Source organism: Mirounga angustirostris, unplaced genomic scaffold (assembly GCF_029215605.1).
Source record: "Mirounga angustirostris isolate CCGP_5_RB_7025 unplaced genomic scaffold, mMirAng1.0.hap1 SCAF_15, whole genome shotgun sequence".
Lineage (NCBI taxonomy): Eukaryota > Metazoa > Chordata > Mammalia > Carnivora > Phocidae > Mirounga > Mirounga angustirostris.
The window spans coordinates 41571325-41587136 of NW_026991723.1; the positions used below are offsets into that span (position 1 = coordinate 41571325).

General features: G+C 37.9%; 1 protein-coding gene across 1 annotated transcript in view; it reads left to right on the forward strand.

Moving 5' to 3' along the window:
• Positions 1–15812, forward strand: part of CCDC171 (coiled-coil domain containing 171) — a 304666-nt gene that overhangs the window by 88523 nt on the left and 200331 nt on the right. The window contains exons 10-11 of the mRNA XM_064580122.1: positions 440–578; positions 12570–12672. Coding sequence (XP_064436192.1) covers positions 440–578; positions 12570–12672 — 242 coding nt within the window. The remainder of the gene's footprint in view (positions 1–439; positions 579–12569; positions 12673–15812) is intronic.

Sequence of the window (15812 nt, forward strand, 5' to 3'; positions counted from 1 at the left end):
GATTTTCCATTCTCCATCACATTAGTTCCACTTGCATGGACATTCAGGAATAAAACATTTGTTCCGTTTCTAATGTTATAGTTTAATTTGAAAATTTTTTGTTAGAAACTTTTCTGTCTTGAGGCAGTTTCTGAGCTAATTGAACTATGGTGGGTGGGTTTTGTTCATCAAAAATAATGGTGAGACCAAATCAACACTAACCAAATAGATTTTGTTTATAACCTTGGGCGTAGTAAAATATCTGCTAATGAAATGGGTGAGGTATTATTCCTTTAAAGTCTTCCATTTAAGACTATGCAATCCTTTTTGTTTGAAAAAAATGAGAGGTGGCCTTTGGCACAAAAACATGATAGATAATACATCTGCCAGTCGCGTTAAAGCATTATAATAGGACTTATAAAACCATATTTGAAAAATCTGCTCTAACACTTTTTTTCAGATTAGAAAGAGAGTATGTCTCCAAAAACAAGAAACTAAATGAAGAGATCGAGGAACAGAAGAAAGTAATTATAGACCTTTCAAAGAGACTCCAGTATAATGAAAAAAGTTGCAGTGAATTACAGGAAGAACTTGTAATGGTAAGGATAAAAAAGAAAACCCTATGGCAATTACTTTATTGGGTCAAATTTGATGTTTAACAGGTTTCCCCCCTTCCCCCCACTACATGCCATGAGATAATAGCATGAAAGTAATTTTAGTGCCATTGATGTAAAATTTCAAAACCAGAGATGCTGATTACAACAAATTGTATGTAGTAAAACCTCTCTTCTTTAGAAACATTGGGAAATCGGGGAAACTAATTGAATTAGTGAAAACTCAATTATAGACTATTTTAGAATTTATTCAGGGGTTTTCTTTCCTTCCTTCCTCTCTTTCTTTCTTTCTTTCTCTTTCTTTCTTCCTTCCTTCCTTCCTTCCTTCCTTCCTTTCTTTCTTTCCTCATTGTTACCTAGGTGAGAGGGAGATCAGGGGTTGTAAGTTGTAGTCATTTTGTACCTGATCATTTTGTTTCCATTCCCCAATCATCCAGCTTTCATACCATCACCACATTTGTCTTCCTGAGATATTGATCTGATCTTGTCATCCTCACTTTATTAAACAACCATCAATGTCTCCTTGTTGTTTTCAGAATGAAGTTCAGCTTCTTGCCATATAATCTAAGGCCCCTTTCTTTGTGGCTTCATGTTAATTCTTCCAGCTTCTTCTGTGTCTACTGTCCTCTCTCTTGCTTCAGCCCCCTAGGGTACTCTTGGCTTCCTAAACACATTGTATATTTTCGTATCTTCTTGCTTTCGTTCAGGCTGTTCATGTTTTTGACCCACATGGACTGAGCTGCTCCTTTTCTTTTGTTCCATTAGTAAACTCCTATGTATCCTGTAATGCCCCACTCTGACAGCTTGCAATCTGTGAAGCCTTCCATGATTCCCTCTTTCCCCACTCTCCCTAGTCAGAATTTTGCCTTTTCCCAACTTTGTGTTTCTTTTTAAAAAAATTTTTTAAAGGTTTTATTTATTTGAGAGCAGAGAGAGAGCACAATTGGGGGAGAGGGGCAGAGGGAGAGGGAGAAGCAGACACCCCACTGAGCAGGGAGCCTGACATGGGGCTCAGTCACAGCACCCTGAGATCATGACCTGAGCCAAAGGCAGACACCTAACTGATTGAGCCACCCAGTTGCCCCCCAACTTTGTGTTTCTTTCATACTTAGTTAGCATCTTCATCATAGTTTAGCGTAACACTCACCCACATCTGACGTGTATTATCTCTCCCAAGAGATTGTGAATGCATTGAGGTTCATGTAATTCATTGTACATACAATGAAGATTCCACTGTAGTGCTTGCCCCCCTAAACATTCATTGGATGCATGTATTTGGCTGATGCGGCACACTGCTATTCTGCAGTTTGCTGGGAATCCCAAGAGGGAGGGCGTGGCATCTAGAGTAACACCCCGTGTCTTCTTTGTCTTATCCCCACATGAATCCCTTCTGCAGAGACTTGGCTACTTCACTTTCAACTCTTAGTGATATCAGTTATTGAAGAAAATGAATATTTTTTCTCCTGTCAAAAAAAGATGGACACTCCAGGTTATATTAGGAAGTGGTGGTCAAATCACTGCTGCCCAGATCAAAGGTGGTGATGGGTTACAAATTAAACTCTATCCCTTTCAAATGATCTAATGTTATATGTGGTCTTCATCCAACCCAAGATACTCAATGTGTTCTGATTCAGGGACTGATACTATTGTTCACTGTTTGGTTGCATTTGTAGTTTGAGTATTTTGGATGTGGAGTTTTAGGAAGTTTGGGCTCTCTGTTCATTGCCTGTCCACTCTTAGGTGCTGCCCTAAATTTCACGGGCTATCCTACCTCTTGACTCCTGGCTCAGGAGGTGAATCAGTGGTGGAGAAAAACATGTCAGAGCCATTGACTGAGTCACGGATTTGGTCTTCTTTCTTATAGACCCTGTATTTGGAAAGTTAGCCAGAGTTATAACTAAGAATGCCACAGGGGAGACAGTCACCAATATAGGTTGCATGAATTCATCCTAATTTGGCCTTCTAGCATTCCAGTGACTAGATACAAATAAAAGAAGATTGGCTTAATTCACCATGGAGGGTACTGTGCTTGGTGATGAAAAAATTTCACTTGGTGCTAATACGTTTTTCTTTTTCAACTTTTACGATTTGGCACACTGGTCTGACTGAAATAAGGCAAGTTGCAGCTCATGGGCAACCTCTGTTGGCTTGTTTGGGCCTCATCCTATGAAGCACTATTGTTCTGATCATAGTGTGGAAGATTGAAGACTAATTGTTTCTGCAAAGCTTGATGGATGTTGCAGATCCGTGAATAATAGTTCCTTGCTGAAGAGCTGATGATTCAGGTTGCACCTAAGTGTTCTACAGTTTTATATGCTTTAACCTAACTATACTTTCCTATTTTTCATGTCTCTTAAATCCATAGCTTTATGTCTTATTTTCTTCCATCTTTGTTTCTTTTGCTCCTCTTTTTTCCCCCCATTCCCTATAATGAGCTTTCTAACTTGTTCTGTTTTCTGATTAGAACTGTTGTTCTCTATCACTTTACCTGGCCATAATATGAAATTTAAGAATTATTTAATGAAATTTTATTTAATGGAAATACTGTTACTTTACATAGTAAGTACAGTGTTTTTCTTTTTTATAAAAAATTCATCTAGCACTTTTCCTAAATATATTTTTCTTGTACATATCCTTTATTGTTTTTTTTTTTTTTTCCAATAGATTAGTGGCTTTGGGGTGGGGGGAAAGTTTTTCAAAAATTTTTCTCAAAAGAGAAATCTGTCAAATTAAAAATTTGGAACCATAAAAAAATCAAGTTTTTCTAATTTTGTATCCTTAAAGCTGGCTATTATTATATTTGCTTTGAATTCATAATTGGTTTTGACTGAAGAGAAAATGACTTAAGAGGAAGATTTTACCTTTTGCTTTTGGAAATGAAACTGTTTTAATGACATCTCACGATCCCATGTACTTCAGTGTGTATTTCCCACACTTATATGTCTTTTGAACATAATAGTTTAAGCATTTTTTTTTAAAGATTTTATTTATTTATTTGACAGAGAGATACACAGCGAGAGAGGGAACACAAGCAGGGGGAGTGGGAGAGGGAGAAGCAGGCTTCCCACAGAGCAGGGAGCCCGATGTGGGGCTCGATCCCAGGACCCTGGGATCATGACCTGAGCCGAAGGCAGACGCTTAACGACTGAGCCACCCAGGCGCCCCTAGTTTAAGCATTTTATAGAATATAGTTGGGAAGCATAAATTACCTATGGATAATTTTTCTCTCCCTTTGAGGTAACAGATTGTTTTCCAGTCTAGGTCATGTTCATGGTCATTATTCAAGTCTTAGTCTTTATTTTCTCTGTTGCATTGCAAGAGAAAAATAAAGCCACTTTCCTCTGTAGGTTTACTAGTGAGATCATGGGGTTATTAATAATATGCAAAGACTTCAGGAAGTTTTGAGACTTAAAAATAATAGTTGTATAACTTAGTATAACTAAGTGTGTAACTAAGCTTTTTAGAGCTGGAGGGGGTCAGGATACATGAAGTGTTAATAAACCAGTTGGAAAGTGATAGCTCCCCTGTTTTGGGAGATATAATACAAATATAGAACATAATTTTGGAAAGGTCCAAACTGAGTATGTTGAGTCCTTTGTTGGTATTTAAGAAATATAAACCCAGATGGCTTTTTAAAATTTTATTATATTTTGTGTGTGTGTGTGTGTCTGATCTTACAACCTGTAAAATTTTTTTAAAATTTTATTTTGTTATGTTAATCACCATACATTACATCATTAGTTTTTGATGTAGTGTTCCATGATTCATTGTTTGCGTAAACACCCAGTGCTCCATGCAGTACGTGCCCTCTTTAATACCCATCACCAGGCTAACCCATCCCCCCCACCCCCCTCCCATCTAGAACCCTCAGTTTCTCAGAGTCCATAGTCTCTCATGGTTCGTCTCCCCCTCCGATTTCCCCCCTTCATTTTATTATATTTTAAAGATTTTATTTATTTATTTGAGAGAGAGAGAGGGAGGGAGAGAGCACAAGCATTGGGGTGGAGCAGAGGGAGAGGGAGAAGCGGGGGCTCGATCCCAGGACCCTGAGTTCATGACCTGAGCTGAAGGCAGACACTTAGCTGACTGAGCCAGCCAGGCGCCCCCAGATGACTTTAATTTTACTTTTATATTAATGAAAAATCTCCTATTCAATGTATGGGTTTGAAAGATATGATTGGTAAATGAATGGCATGTTGTTATTATATTTAATGCCATAATTAATAGAATTTAAATAGAGGACATCTAAAGATTTAACAAAATTAGTTTTGTGTTCTGTGTTATACACTATCGAATTTGACTTTAAAAAGTTTTGATTAAAATTGAACTATTAATTTCACAATCTATGAATTTAATAATGATTTAATCAACTACTAAATAAAACTGACTTTCTAATTTAAGTTGCTTAGTGATTATGCTTATTAAAGTCCATCAGAGGCTCAACATATCCAGTTGGGTCTTTTAGTCATTACTGTGAGTATTTATATTTGCTTCTCTCGAAGCAGGGGAGCTATCATTTTAAAATTGGTATTATTAGGATTTGCTTTGTGCTTTCTACAATGAAATTTTTTTAAGTCCATCATTTCTTGAGATTTGTTTTTCTGCCACTCAGTAATATTTAGTTACAGCTCTAGGAGAGACCATATATTGAAAAGGGAATTCTAGTTCTCATGAGGTTTTGTTCAAAGAATATTTTATTCTCTAAAGAACTTGTGATTGAAAATGGTCAAGTGTATGTTTTCTCCCTATACTCTGGGGGTTTAACTGATTATATAATACAATGATTGTTAGCATTAGATAAGATTTTGGAAAGCACTTTGATTGCTATACTTTGTGGTAAAGTTAATGTTTCTTGATAATATTTTTGCTTCAAATGATCTGTTAGATTTGCTTTAGAATAACGTGTCTCTGATTTTGCAGGAGGTATTCAAAACTTATAGGCTAATAAATATTCTATTCTGATTTTTTACTAAAAAATAATTGATTCCTCCAGAATAGGAGTAGTATTTGTATATGAACATTGTTTTTGCTAATATAAAAATCACTTTCTGTCTTTCTTAGTGGCCCTTAAAAATTTATAACTATTAAATAGTACTCACCAAGTGTGTATATGTGTATCTGTGTGTTTAAATGTTCATTATATGGCTGGCTTTCTAAATTTATAATGTGGGCATAAGTCTTTTTTAGTAAGCTTTTTGAAATTTATTTTTTTCCTCTTTTTTTGAAATTTATTCTTATATAAATGATTAAGTTTTGAATATTCAATCTCATCTTTGACCTGGAAAAAAATAAAGTGTGTGTGTGTGTGTGTGTGTGTGTGAGAAAGAGACAGAGACAGGGAGAGAAATAGAGAAAGAGATGTTTATCTGTCAAGGTCCATATTCAGACTGGAGAATAGCATCTATAGAAAAATAAACTAATTGTAAAGCCACATAAGGGAGGATGGCATTTCATCTTATGAAATGAGCAGTTGGGACCACAGAATACTGACATCCATGGAAGGAGCATAGGCAAGCAAAACAAGGAGGGAAAGAAATAGTAAACTTCTATGAAGAAGTAAGAGATACTAGTTATCATTAATAGGATTGAGGGAAGCTGCAGATAGGGATGACCATGAAAGCTGACCAGATCAAATTCAGTTCAGCCGAGCAGACTCCTTGTGTCCTACAAATGTACTGAGTATGTAATGGTTTTTAGGTGGAAGATATGATGAAAAGGTGAGACCAAGTATGTGATGCTGATTATAGGTTCTGATGCTCCCCCATTTTTACTCAGAATTCCTTCATAATGGCTTAAAATATATTTGAATCAAAGATTTTAAAGCTTGAGTTAAAAAATGTTCAGAAATTATAAGGATTATGTATCACTGCTACAAAAGTTCAACCTATGTTTAAAGTGCAAATTTCATTTAAAAAACTTACTGATTAAATAAAAGTATTTATTTTTTTACTTATTTATTTTTTTCTACTCTTTTTAGCCTTATTAGCAGTGTCCGTTAACTACTTTTACTGTTATTTAGGGCTTGAGTCAACTTTTTCCACTGCAGATCAGCAGCGCCCATTTCCCAATTTCTAGATAGGAATATTTGCATAACATTTTATATATTTTTTCAAGAGCTGGTTTTAGAAATTTTTATTTACATGCATATCCATTTGTGATATTCATGCATGGTTAGTAAAAAAGTGAGGGATGTGTCTTTGTAGGGTCAAAGAAAGATACGAAAGAAACAAAGAGAATGACACATTAGATTAAGCCAGAAATTCATTCATTTTAGCAGTGTGTGAGATATGGTATACCAGGGTGGAAATATAATGTAGATCTTTGTCATCTCATTGTGCTTTCTGGTTGAAGGTATTTTATAAACAACCTTGACTCCTCTTAAAATACATTAAGGTCTGTCAGTCACACATTTTCCTGTACTTTCTTTGAATATTTTTATATTTTTAGTCCCCTGTCTACACTGGTTGTAGATTCATTATGACATCTAAAGTAGTCCTTGGTTCATGGCGAGTAATCAATAAATGTTAATCTAAACATCATCTGGTTACCCAACAGAGCATAAAGAGGCTTTTATTGCTAGGGTAAAAACTCTTCATGTGGATTATGTCCAAGGCAAAAAGAAGTGGGTCCTTTTATCCTACAGGTTTTTTTTTTGAAAGATTTATTTATTTATTTTTATTTGGGGGGGAGAGAGAGAGAGAGAAGATGAGTGGGGGAGGGGCAGGGGAGAGAGAGAGAGAGAATCTCTAGCAGACTCCCTGCTGAGTGCAGAGCCCAACTTGGGGCTCCGGGAATTCAGCTCCAAGACCCTGAGATCATGACCTGAGCCAAAATCAAAAGTTGGTTGCCTAACCAATATATATATATATATTGAAGTCACGGAGGGGAATTTTTGTGTGTGTGAGTTTGCATGTAACTTGTGAATGTGATGCTGGTGTTCTTTTGGAGATATAATTATATGATAATACTAGGAAAATACTGAATAAGAAGACCTAGGACACTAAACCTTTAGGATATTAAAACATATTGTAAGGAAGAACCTCTGGAATGATGGTATAAGGAGCTTGGTGAACTCTCTACCTAGCAAAACAATAATTTCACTGATGAAGAATTAAAAAAAACAACAACAATCATATAAAGCTCTGGAAATTGTCCCAAGGGCAAAGGAGAAAATATCATTTAAGTAAATCTACTAATCATCAAAATTAAAAGACTTTAAAGGACAGCATCAGAAAAATAAAAAGACAGCTCACAGAATGAGAGAAAATATTTGCAGATCATGTATCTGATAAAGGAATTTTATCCAAGATATATGAAGACCTCTTATAATTTAATAATAAAATCCACTTGAAAAATGGACAAAAGATCTGAGCAGAGACTTCTCTAATTTTCAGTAAGAGCTGTGAGAATCTGTGGCATTTGAGTGATGTTCTGTTCCATAATCCCCTTTGCACCCTGCTCCCTGTTACAGAAGCTGTACTCTGGGCGGCTGTAGCCAAGAAGATGGGCGCTTCCTTTCTCCTTGGCTTTCAGGCTGGGGCTATGTTTTCTTCCTGGGAGAGGCAAACTGCTGGAATATCTCATCCCTTAGAGCCCTGTGTTGCAGCAATTCTATTCCAGGCAGGCCTGGGTGAGAGGACCAGATTGCTCTTCCTCCACCCAGACCTCACTTGTAATGTAGAAGCTCTACCCCAGTCTTGGCAGGCCAAGAAAATTGGTGGGGCCAACTGCTCCTGTCCCAGAAGACCAGGGATTGCAACCCCCCAATGGCTACTTAGAGAACAGAATTGTTGCTGTGGAAAAAGTGGGTCTCCACCCCCAAGTTTGGATTTGGGTGGCATAAGTGTTCTGCCCAGGAGGAAAGGCAGGCTGGTTTTAAGGGGAAAGAGTCTCCTCTGCTTGAGGAGACTGAGCTTACTTGGACTAGAGAGTGGAGAACACATTGAAGGGCATTGTGGAAAACAAGACAAATCTTGGTGAAGAGCAATTAAGAGAAACCTGGTACCTCTATGATAGAATAAAATAACCCGGAAGCTAGAAGTTTAAAAGAGAAAACTAGAGAAAGAGACAGGCAAGAGGAGCCCTCACGGGGTCGCAGCTGAGTGGGGGGTTGGGAAGGCTATGTGCATGTGGTAGGCTGCATCCATTCAGGAGCAATCAAAGCAGGATGTGGGGCAGACCTGAAAGCATGCCCCAAGCTACATGCAGATGCATCAACAGAGTGGAAGCCTCACTGGCACAAAGGCCTTACACACAACCAAAGACTGACTGAATCTTAAATAATATACTACAGTCATCCCTAACAGTCTGTCAGGCTGTGTGCATGCCCATGGACCCACTGCCCTCTCGGGTATTAACATAAAGTGAGGTGTGGTTAAAAGAGATTGCTGTGAATAACAAAACACATCCCTTTCACCTTTATGACTCTGAAGTTATTTCAGGAACTGGGAACAAAACTAAATATTATAATAAAAGATGGACTTGTGGCTCTTAGAAAGGAAATTACAAGGGTTTTAGGAGCTATGTGCCAGGAACCATGGATGAAGACCAGATCTATATTTCTTACTATAAATCAAAATATCACAGTATGTCAAATCAGTGTTTTATTTTTTTTAAAGATTTTATTTATTTATTTGAGAGAGAGAGAGAGCAAGAGAGCACAAGCAGGGGGAGCTGCAGAGGGAGAAGCAACCCCCCACCTCCCTGAGCAGAGAGCCTGATGCGGGGCTTGATTCCAGGACCCTGGAATCATGACCTGAGCCAAAGGCAGATGCTTAACCACCTGAGCCACCCAGGCACCCCCAAATCAGTGTTTTAGAGATGTAAATTATCCCAGAGTTTTCACATAACTGGATATACATAAGAGGAAATAATACAACTAAGTCCCTGCCATATTGCTTATATTAAACAAATTCTAGATTGATCAAAGAACCATAAAAAAAAAGGTGAAAAAGCACTGGAAGAAAAAGAGAATTAAGTATTTTATAATCTTGGAGTAAAGAAAGTCTGACACAAAATCTAGAAGTTCCAAAACAAATTATTGATAAATTTGGTCACTTAAAAAAATTCAATTTTGTTTTTATGAATATAGTTAGAAGGCGAGTGACAAATTGGCAATAATGATTTGCAACATGTATGACAAAGGGATTTTTTCCATAATTTAGAAAGGACTATTGTAAATCACTAAGGTTAATACAGACAATGTAGTGTAAAAATGGGCAGGTGATGTGAAAAGGTGTTCACAGGAGAAAAGGTTCAGGTGGCTAGTCAACATATGAAAAGATCCTTAATCTTAGTTAAAATTAAAAAAATGCACATTAAAATAAGTTGCTAATGCTTACCATTGGGAAGATAGTGAGAAATAAGTACTTACACTGTATGTGGTAGTGTATATTGGTAGGACTCTTTGGAGAGCAATTTGGTAATAATTGTCTGAAAATAGGTGTACATACCCTTTTACCCATCAGATCTATTTCTAACATTTTATTGAGTAGGTATGCTTGCATGTTTATGCAAAGATATACGAGCACACATACAAGGATGTTTATTGTACTATTATCACTAATAGCAAAAAATACTGGAAATTTTAACAGTAGTGGACTGGTTAAATTAATTAATGGTACATCTAAACAATGGAGGACTATGAAACTAAAAAATAAGATGTGGAACGATGTCAAAGGCAGAATAAGAATAGAAAAGTAAATTATCTAGCAGCATGTATATTATGATCCTATTTGAATTCACAATTATACATATGTACTCTGTATTTTATATAAAAACTGTGATTTAACTATTGCTTTTGATACTCGTTTTATATAAAAGCTGTGATTTAACTATTGCTTTTGATACTCGGTATTGGCTAGGTTCTGAGAATACACTGAGGAGGACAAAAACCCCACCATATCTCCCCTCATGGAGCTTAAATTATATGAGATGGACACTAACAAAAGACCGATTCAAATACATGTAGAACCATGACTGTGATAATTGCTGTGAAGAATCTAATAGAATTGATATCGTCAGGGAGGTGAAGTGGATAGCTTTTCTGAAAAATGTGATTGTAGAATAGACATCTAAGAAAGCATTATTCGTTTTATATGTTTTAAGGATATAATTTTGTCCTGTATTATCTCTTCTCCCATTTCTTCTGGATCTGTAAGTACTCTTTCACTAGTGCTTTCACTTCATCGGCTTTTAGAGACAATTAATTAATTAATTTGACAGAGAGAGAGAGAGAGAGCGAGTGCGCACAAGCAGGGGGAGCGACAAGCAGAGGGAGAGGGAGAAGCAGGCTCCTTGCCAAGCAGAGAGCCTGATGCAGGACTTGATCCCAGGACCCCAGGATCATGATCTGAGCCAAAGGCAGACGCTTGACTGACTGAGCCACCCAGGTGCCCCCACCTCATCAGCTTTGAAATACGCTTGAGTTTCTCATGTACTGAAAAAAACAAAACAAAACTCTTCTTCAACCTCATCCTTCTTTCCAGTTACTTCCCTTTATTTCTCCTTCCCTTTTTACCAGGAAGGGGTTGTCTAAACTTCCTATTTCCACTGACTTATCTCTCACTCAATTAGGACAAAAAAAAATTCAGGCTTACTGTTTCTTCAACCTATTCCAGTCTGAGTTATAACAGATTTCATCAAGGTCACCAACGACCTCTAAGTCCATTGAATACTTCTTAGTCTCCATTTTGCTTGAATATTCTGTGACATTGACATAATTAACAATGCTGTCCTTCAAGTGTTCTCGGTTTTCATGACACTATACTTTTCTGTTTTTCTTCCTCTTTTTTCAATCTGCTTTGCTCGTTTTTTCTTTTCTAACTTTTTAAAAATTATATTCAGTTAGCCACCATGTGGTGGTACATCATTAGTTTTTGATGTAGTGTTCAATGATTCATTAGTTGCGCTCTGGAGTTCCTTAAGGCCTTGTCCTAGGCTCTTTTCTCTTCCTGCCAAACGCTCTCCAGGCAAGCCTCAGGTAGTATCTGTAGGTGATGCCCAAACCCATTCCTGACTTCTCTTCTGAGCTTTGTACCATTATGTCCAGCTGCCTCCCATATTTTTCTATTTTATTTGTTCTTTGTTAATTCGAATATATTTATTTCGGACCTCTTATTTGCCTTGCATTGTGCTGGTACTGTGAGTGTCTTAAAGGTATTTCCAATGGAATGTGATTGAAACAGAATTCATGATTTTGTACTCTCTGCCAAAAACAAGGAAGTAAATAAACAAAAACACCCAAAATAAGACCTCTACCACCACTGTTCTCACTGTGCTACTGAAATCTGCCAGTTCTTCTAGCCTGAAACTTGGGATCACTCTTGACTCTTCCTTTTACCTGAGCATCTACCCAACCTCATCAATTCTATCCCGTCTGATCCAATTAAATCTAATCCAATTTAATCCGATCAGTGTAGTCTAACCCAATGCAGTGTCACCAAGGGCCTGGCTGTTCCATCTTCTAAGTATTCTGGCCCCCCCCCGCCCCCCCGCCTGCCGTTTCCTTTTCACAGCCCAGACCCTAGCCTACGCTACCGTTACCTCCTGAGTAGACCTCTGCGGTTCCTTCTGCATGGTCATACTGTATGCACTTTTGACCACCATCTGGCAATTTGCCACGTACTGCAACCTTGATCTTTTAAAGTGTTTCCTAATTCCTCTTTGTCTCAGTTTTCTTATCTGTAAAGTTGGGATAATAATAGCCCTTCCTTCTTGGATTGCTGTGAGGATAAAAAGGATTATTATGTATAAAACAGTGCCAGGCACTAAGGCGTCAGTATATTGTTACCGAAACCTTATACAGAGTTACATTAAACCAAGTAAAAGGTCTGATTAAGACAGAAGGAGGTTTATTAATAATGGATTTGAATGGAGAAATTTTTAGCTTGTTAACAGTGCTATATATGCTCACACAAATCTGCAGCTCTTATAATACGTGACCTTATTATGTGTAATTGTTTTCTTAATTAAAAGGCTAAGAAGCACCAGGCCTTTCTAGTAGAGACATGTGAAAATAACGTGAAAGAATTGGAATCGATCTTGGACAGCTTTACTGTGTCGGGCCAGTGGACATCAGGTTAGTTGAAGGTATAAAATGACAGATGCATCTGTCAATGTTCCAAAGTCACTACATTTTGGGAATTCTGCAGATGTCTCTTACAGTCCCTCATCTCAACATGTTTCGATTTGATGACATGATAAGAGCAGTTCTCACAGCAGTCAGTTGGCCTAGCTGGCTGAGAAAGGGTGGCGGAATGTGGACCTGCTGTTGTCCTCGCAGAACTTGATTTACAAGTGTTGGGGTCTGCATGATTGGACAGACAAGGGCTCACTTGCTGTGTTCTGAATCCAACTGAGAAAAAAGTCCTTACAGTGTACCTGCAAGGGGAACAGATGTTTCCATCAAACTGAGCCAAATTCTGAGGCAACCTTCAACAACTTAAAGGTCATGCATTCAAAAGGTCGGGTAGGACAGAGCCTGTAACACAGTGAATATGCTAAGCTGGTTTCCTCCTTCACTTCCTACTACCACACAGAGACGCTCCAGAGAAGAGTGCTTAGGTAAAACGTTTGCGTTTTAGTATTAGCACGGTTAATAAGATAAAGAACTGCAAAAATTGTATCTTAGGTGGGCTCATTTGGGGAACTATCAGAAGCACTAGCTGGTTAACAAATACTCTCCATGATTTCTACTTCCTTAATTTTTTTGGTGTATATTCCATTACTTGTGTAATAGTAGCTTTGACCTAAATACTTTTCCTTCTCTATCTCAATTTTCTTTTGCCATACCGTCAGCCTTGATTGTTTAGTTGTTTTCTGACTCAGTTGTACTCTTCAAAAGGCATGTAAAATTAAATTCATTACACTTTAACACTGAGCTCCTGGACTCTGTTTTTTTAAGGAATCAAACAGATATTTGGCACGCGTGAGTTATAGAAAGTGTGTTGTGCTTGAAAAAGCAGAAGGATATGATCAAGGCCCCTTATTACTTTATGGGTCTGCAGATTTGTGCTGGTGAACTGTTAGAAATTTAGTGTGTTTTGCTACTATCTGTTTTTTTGGGTCTATTTTTATCCTTCATACTAGTTTAGCAGTCATTTCATGAAATGAACTTGTAACTTTTCTTAAACTTTAAACTTTTACCCAAAGCATTAGTGTTTCGTGGTTTGTTACGGTGGAAAAACCAAGGTGTATAAGGGTGACATAAAAAATATAGAATCCAGTGTTCAATTATATTTGCTAAACCTTTGGAGGATAAAATTTTCTTTTGCAACGGTACTGTTTTATTATTGAGATGTGTCATTGCTTAATGGTGTTAGGAACTTTAAAAATTGTTAAATTATTATCATAGTATATCTTATACTTCAGTGTTATTTTAAATGTTTCTTCAGAGCTGAATTAAAAAAAATAAAAATACTGCCACATCTCTTTTGAATTTTAGAATGCAATAGTTGATAAAGCAACTCACAGGCTATTGCTAAGCCTATAGAAGAAGAAAGACTCTTAAAGTTTTTCTTTTTCATCTTTTAGTAACCATCCTTTTTAAACTCCTAGCTTCCCATATATAGGCACAGCCTATATATTATAGAGAAAGTGTTTCTGGAAAAGGGACTGTATGGTGAATTAGTGATTTTTGTATTGCTGTAGAGTGGTTTTTGTTTCCATATGGTACCGGTTATTCACTCTTTCACCCACCGAGAAACATTGTTCTCTGATCTGTTTAATGGAAGCCCAGGGCCAGAGTGAAATCGGGTCTCAAGCAGGTAAGCGTGTCAGGCAGCGTGCCAGCAGGAAGAGATGGCACTCTCTGAAGAGAATGTAATCAAGATATTTATGGAAATGTGGACAGGATAAGAGAACCAATAAGGTAGGATAAGACAGGGGCGTTCAGTCGGTTACGCATCCGACTCTTGGTTTCGGCTCAGGTCATGATCTCATGGGTCATGGGATTGAGCCCCACATCAGGCTCTGCGCTCAGTGGGGAGTCTGCTTGAGATGCTCGCCCTCTGCCCCTCCCCCCACTCGTGTGCACGTGCTCGCTCAAATAAATAAATCTTAAAAAAAAAAAAGGTAGGATAAGACCGCGAGAACAAGCCAGAGTGGGAAACCAATACCACACCTGAGCCTACAGCATGCAGTGGAGGGCACACTGTCACCATAGTCCAATACGAGCCACACTTGTGGAAGAGGACCTGCCTGACGAGAGCTATGGCTGCTGAAAAATGGGGAATGCACTGGAGCAGGGGGAACAGAGGAAATAAATACCCTAACCTTCTTTTCTTCCCTTTTCCTTCTTTCTTCTTCCACCCTCTTAATCTCCTGCAGGTGCACTCACTGTCCAAATCCAACCGGGAGGCAGAGGGCAGAGGAGCCCAGATCATGCAGTCTATAGAGGTCAGCCTTTACAAGCAAAACATTGTTTGTTAAAATAATTTAACAAAACCTGTCACTTCTGGAAATACCTTGATGAAATTCTCTTCTGATGAACTCTTCAGAGTGTGTCATCTCTCTTCCTGATGCACCCGGGCTGCTTAGGACCCGATTTCCCTCTGGCCCTGGGCTTCCACGAGACAGCTGTGTAAAACCCTAATGGACTCCCTTTCTGCTTACAGTCAGGGTGGGGTTTTATTACTTCATGGAGGGCTATAAATAATACGCTTCATTGCTTAATATTTTATGGAAGAACCTGCACAATTAAGATTGTCTGCCGTGTCAGGCCTGGCTCCACTCCACGAAGATGAACAAATATTTTGTTCCTCACAAATAAAGTCATGTAAAAACTTACCCTAGGCTAACTTACCTTGTGTGCCTGTGTGATAGAAACATGTATACATCTCACAGTATATATGTTTTTGAGAAAAAGTCTATTTCAAATAGGAACGGGGTGTTACCATGTGATGATAGGGCCGCCTTAGAATTTGTTACAAAATTAATTCAGTTACCTCCAGAAAGGTTTTCCAGAGAGATCCTCAGCTCTGCAGTATGGCCAGTAGGCAAACAGTGCTTTACTTCCTTTTATTACCTCGTCCTCCCTTTCAGTTCAAGATATGCTCTGTATCTACTCCCCAATTCAGGAAAAGCAATCCATGGTAGATGGTTGCAATTTTTTGTTTGTTTTTGTTTTTACTTGCTTTTTAAAATGGGATGAATGAAAATTGTTTTCTTGGGTGAATTTTAGTCCCGAGCTGATCGTAGCTGCCAGCTATTCTCTTCCCC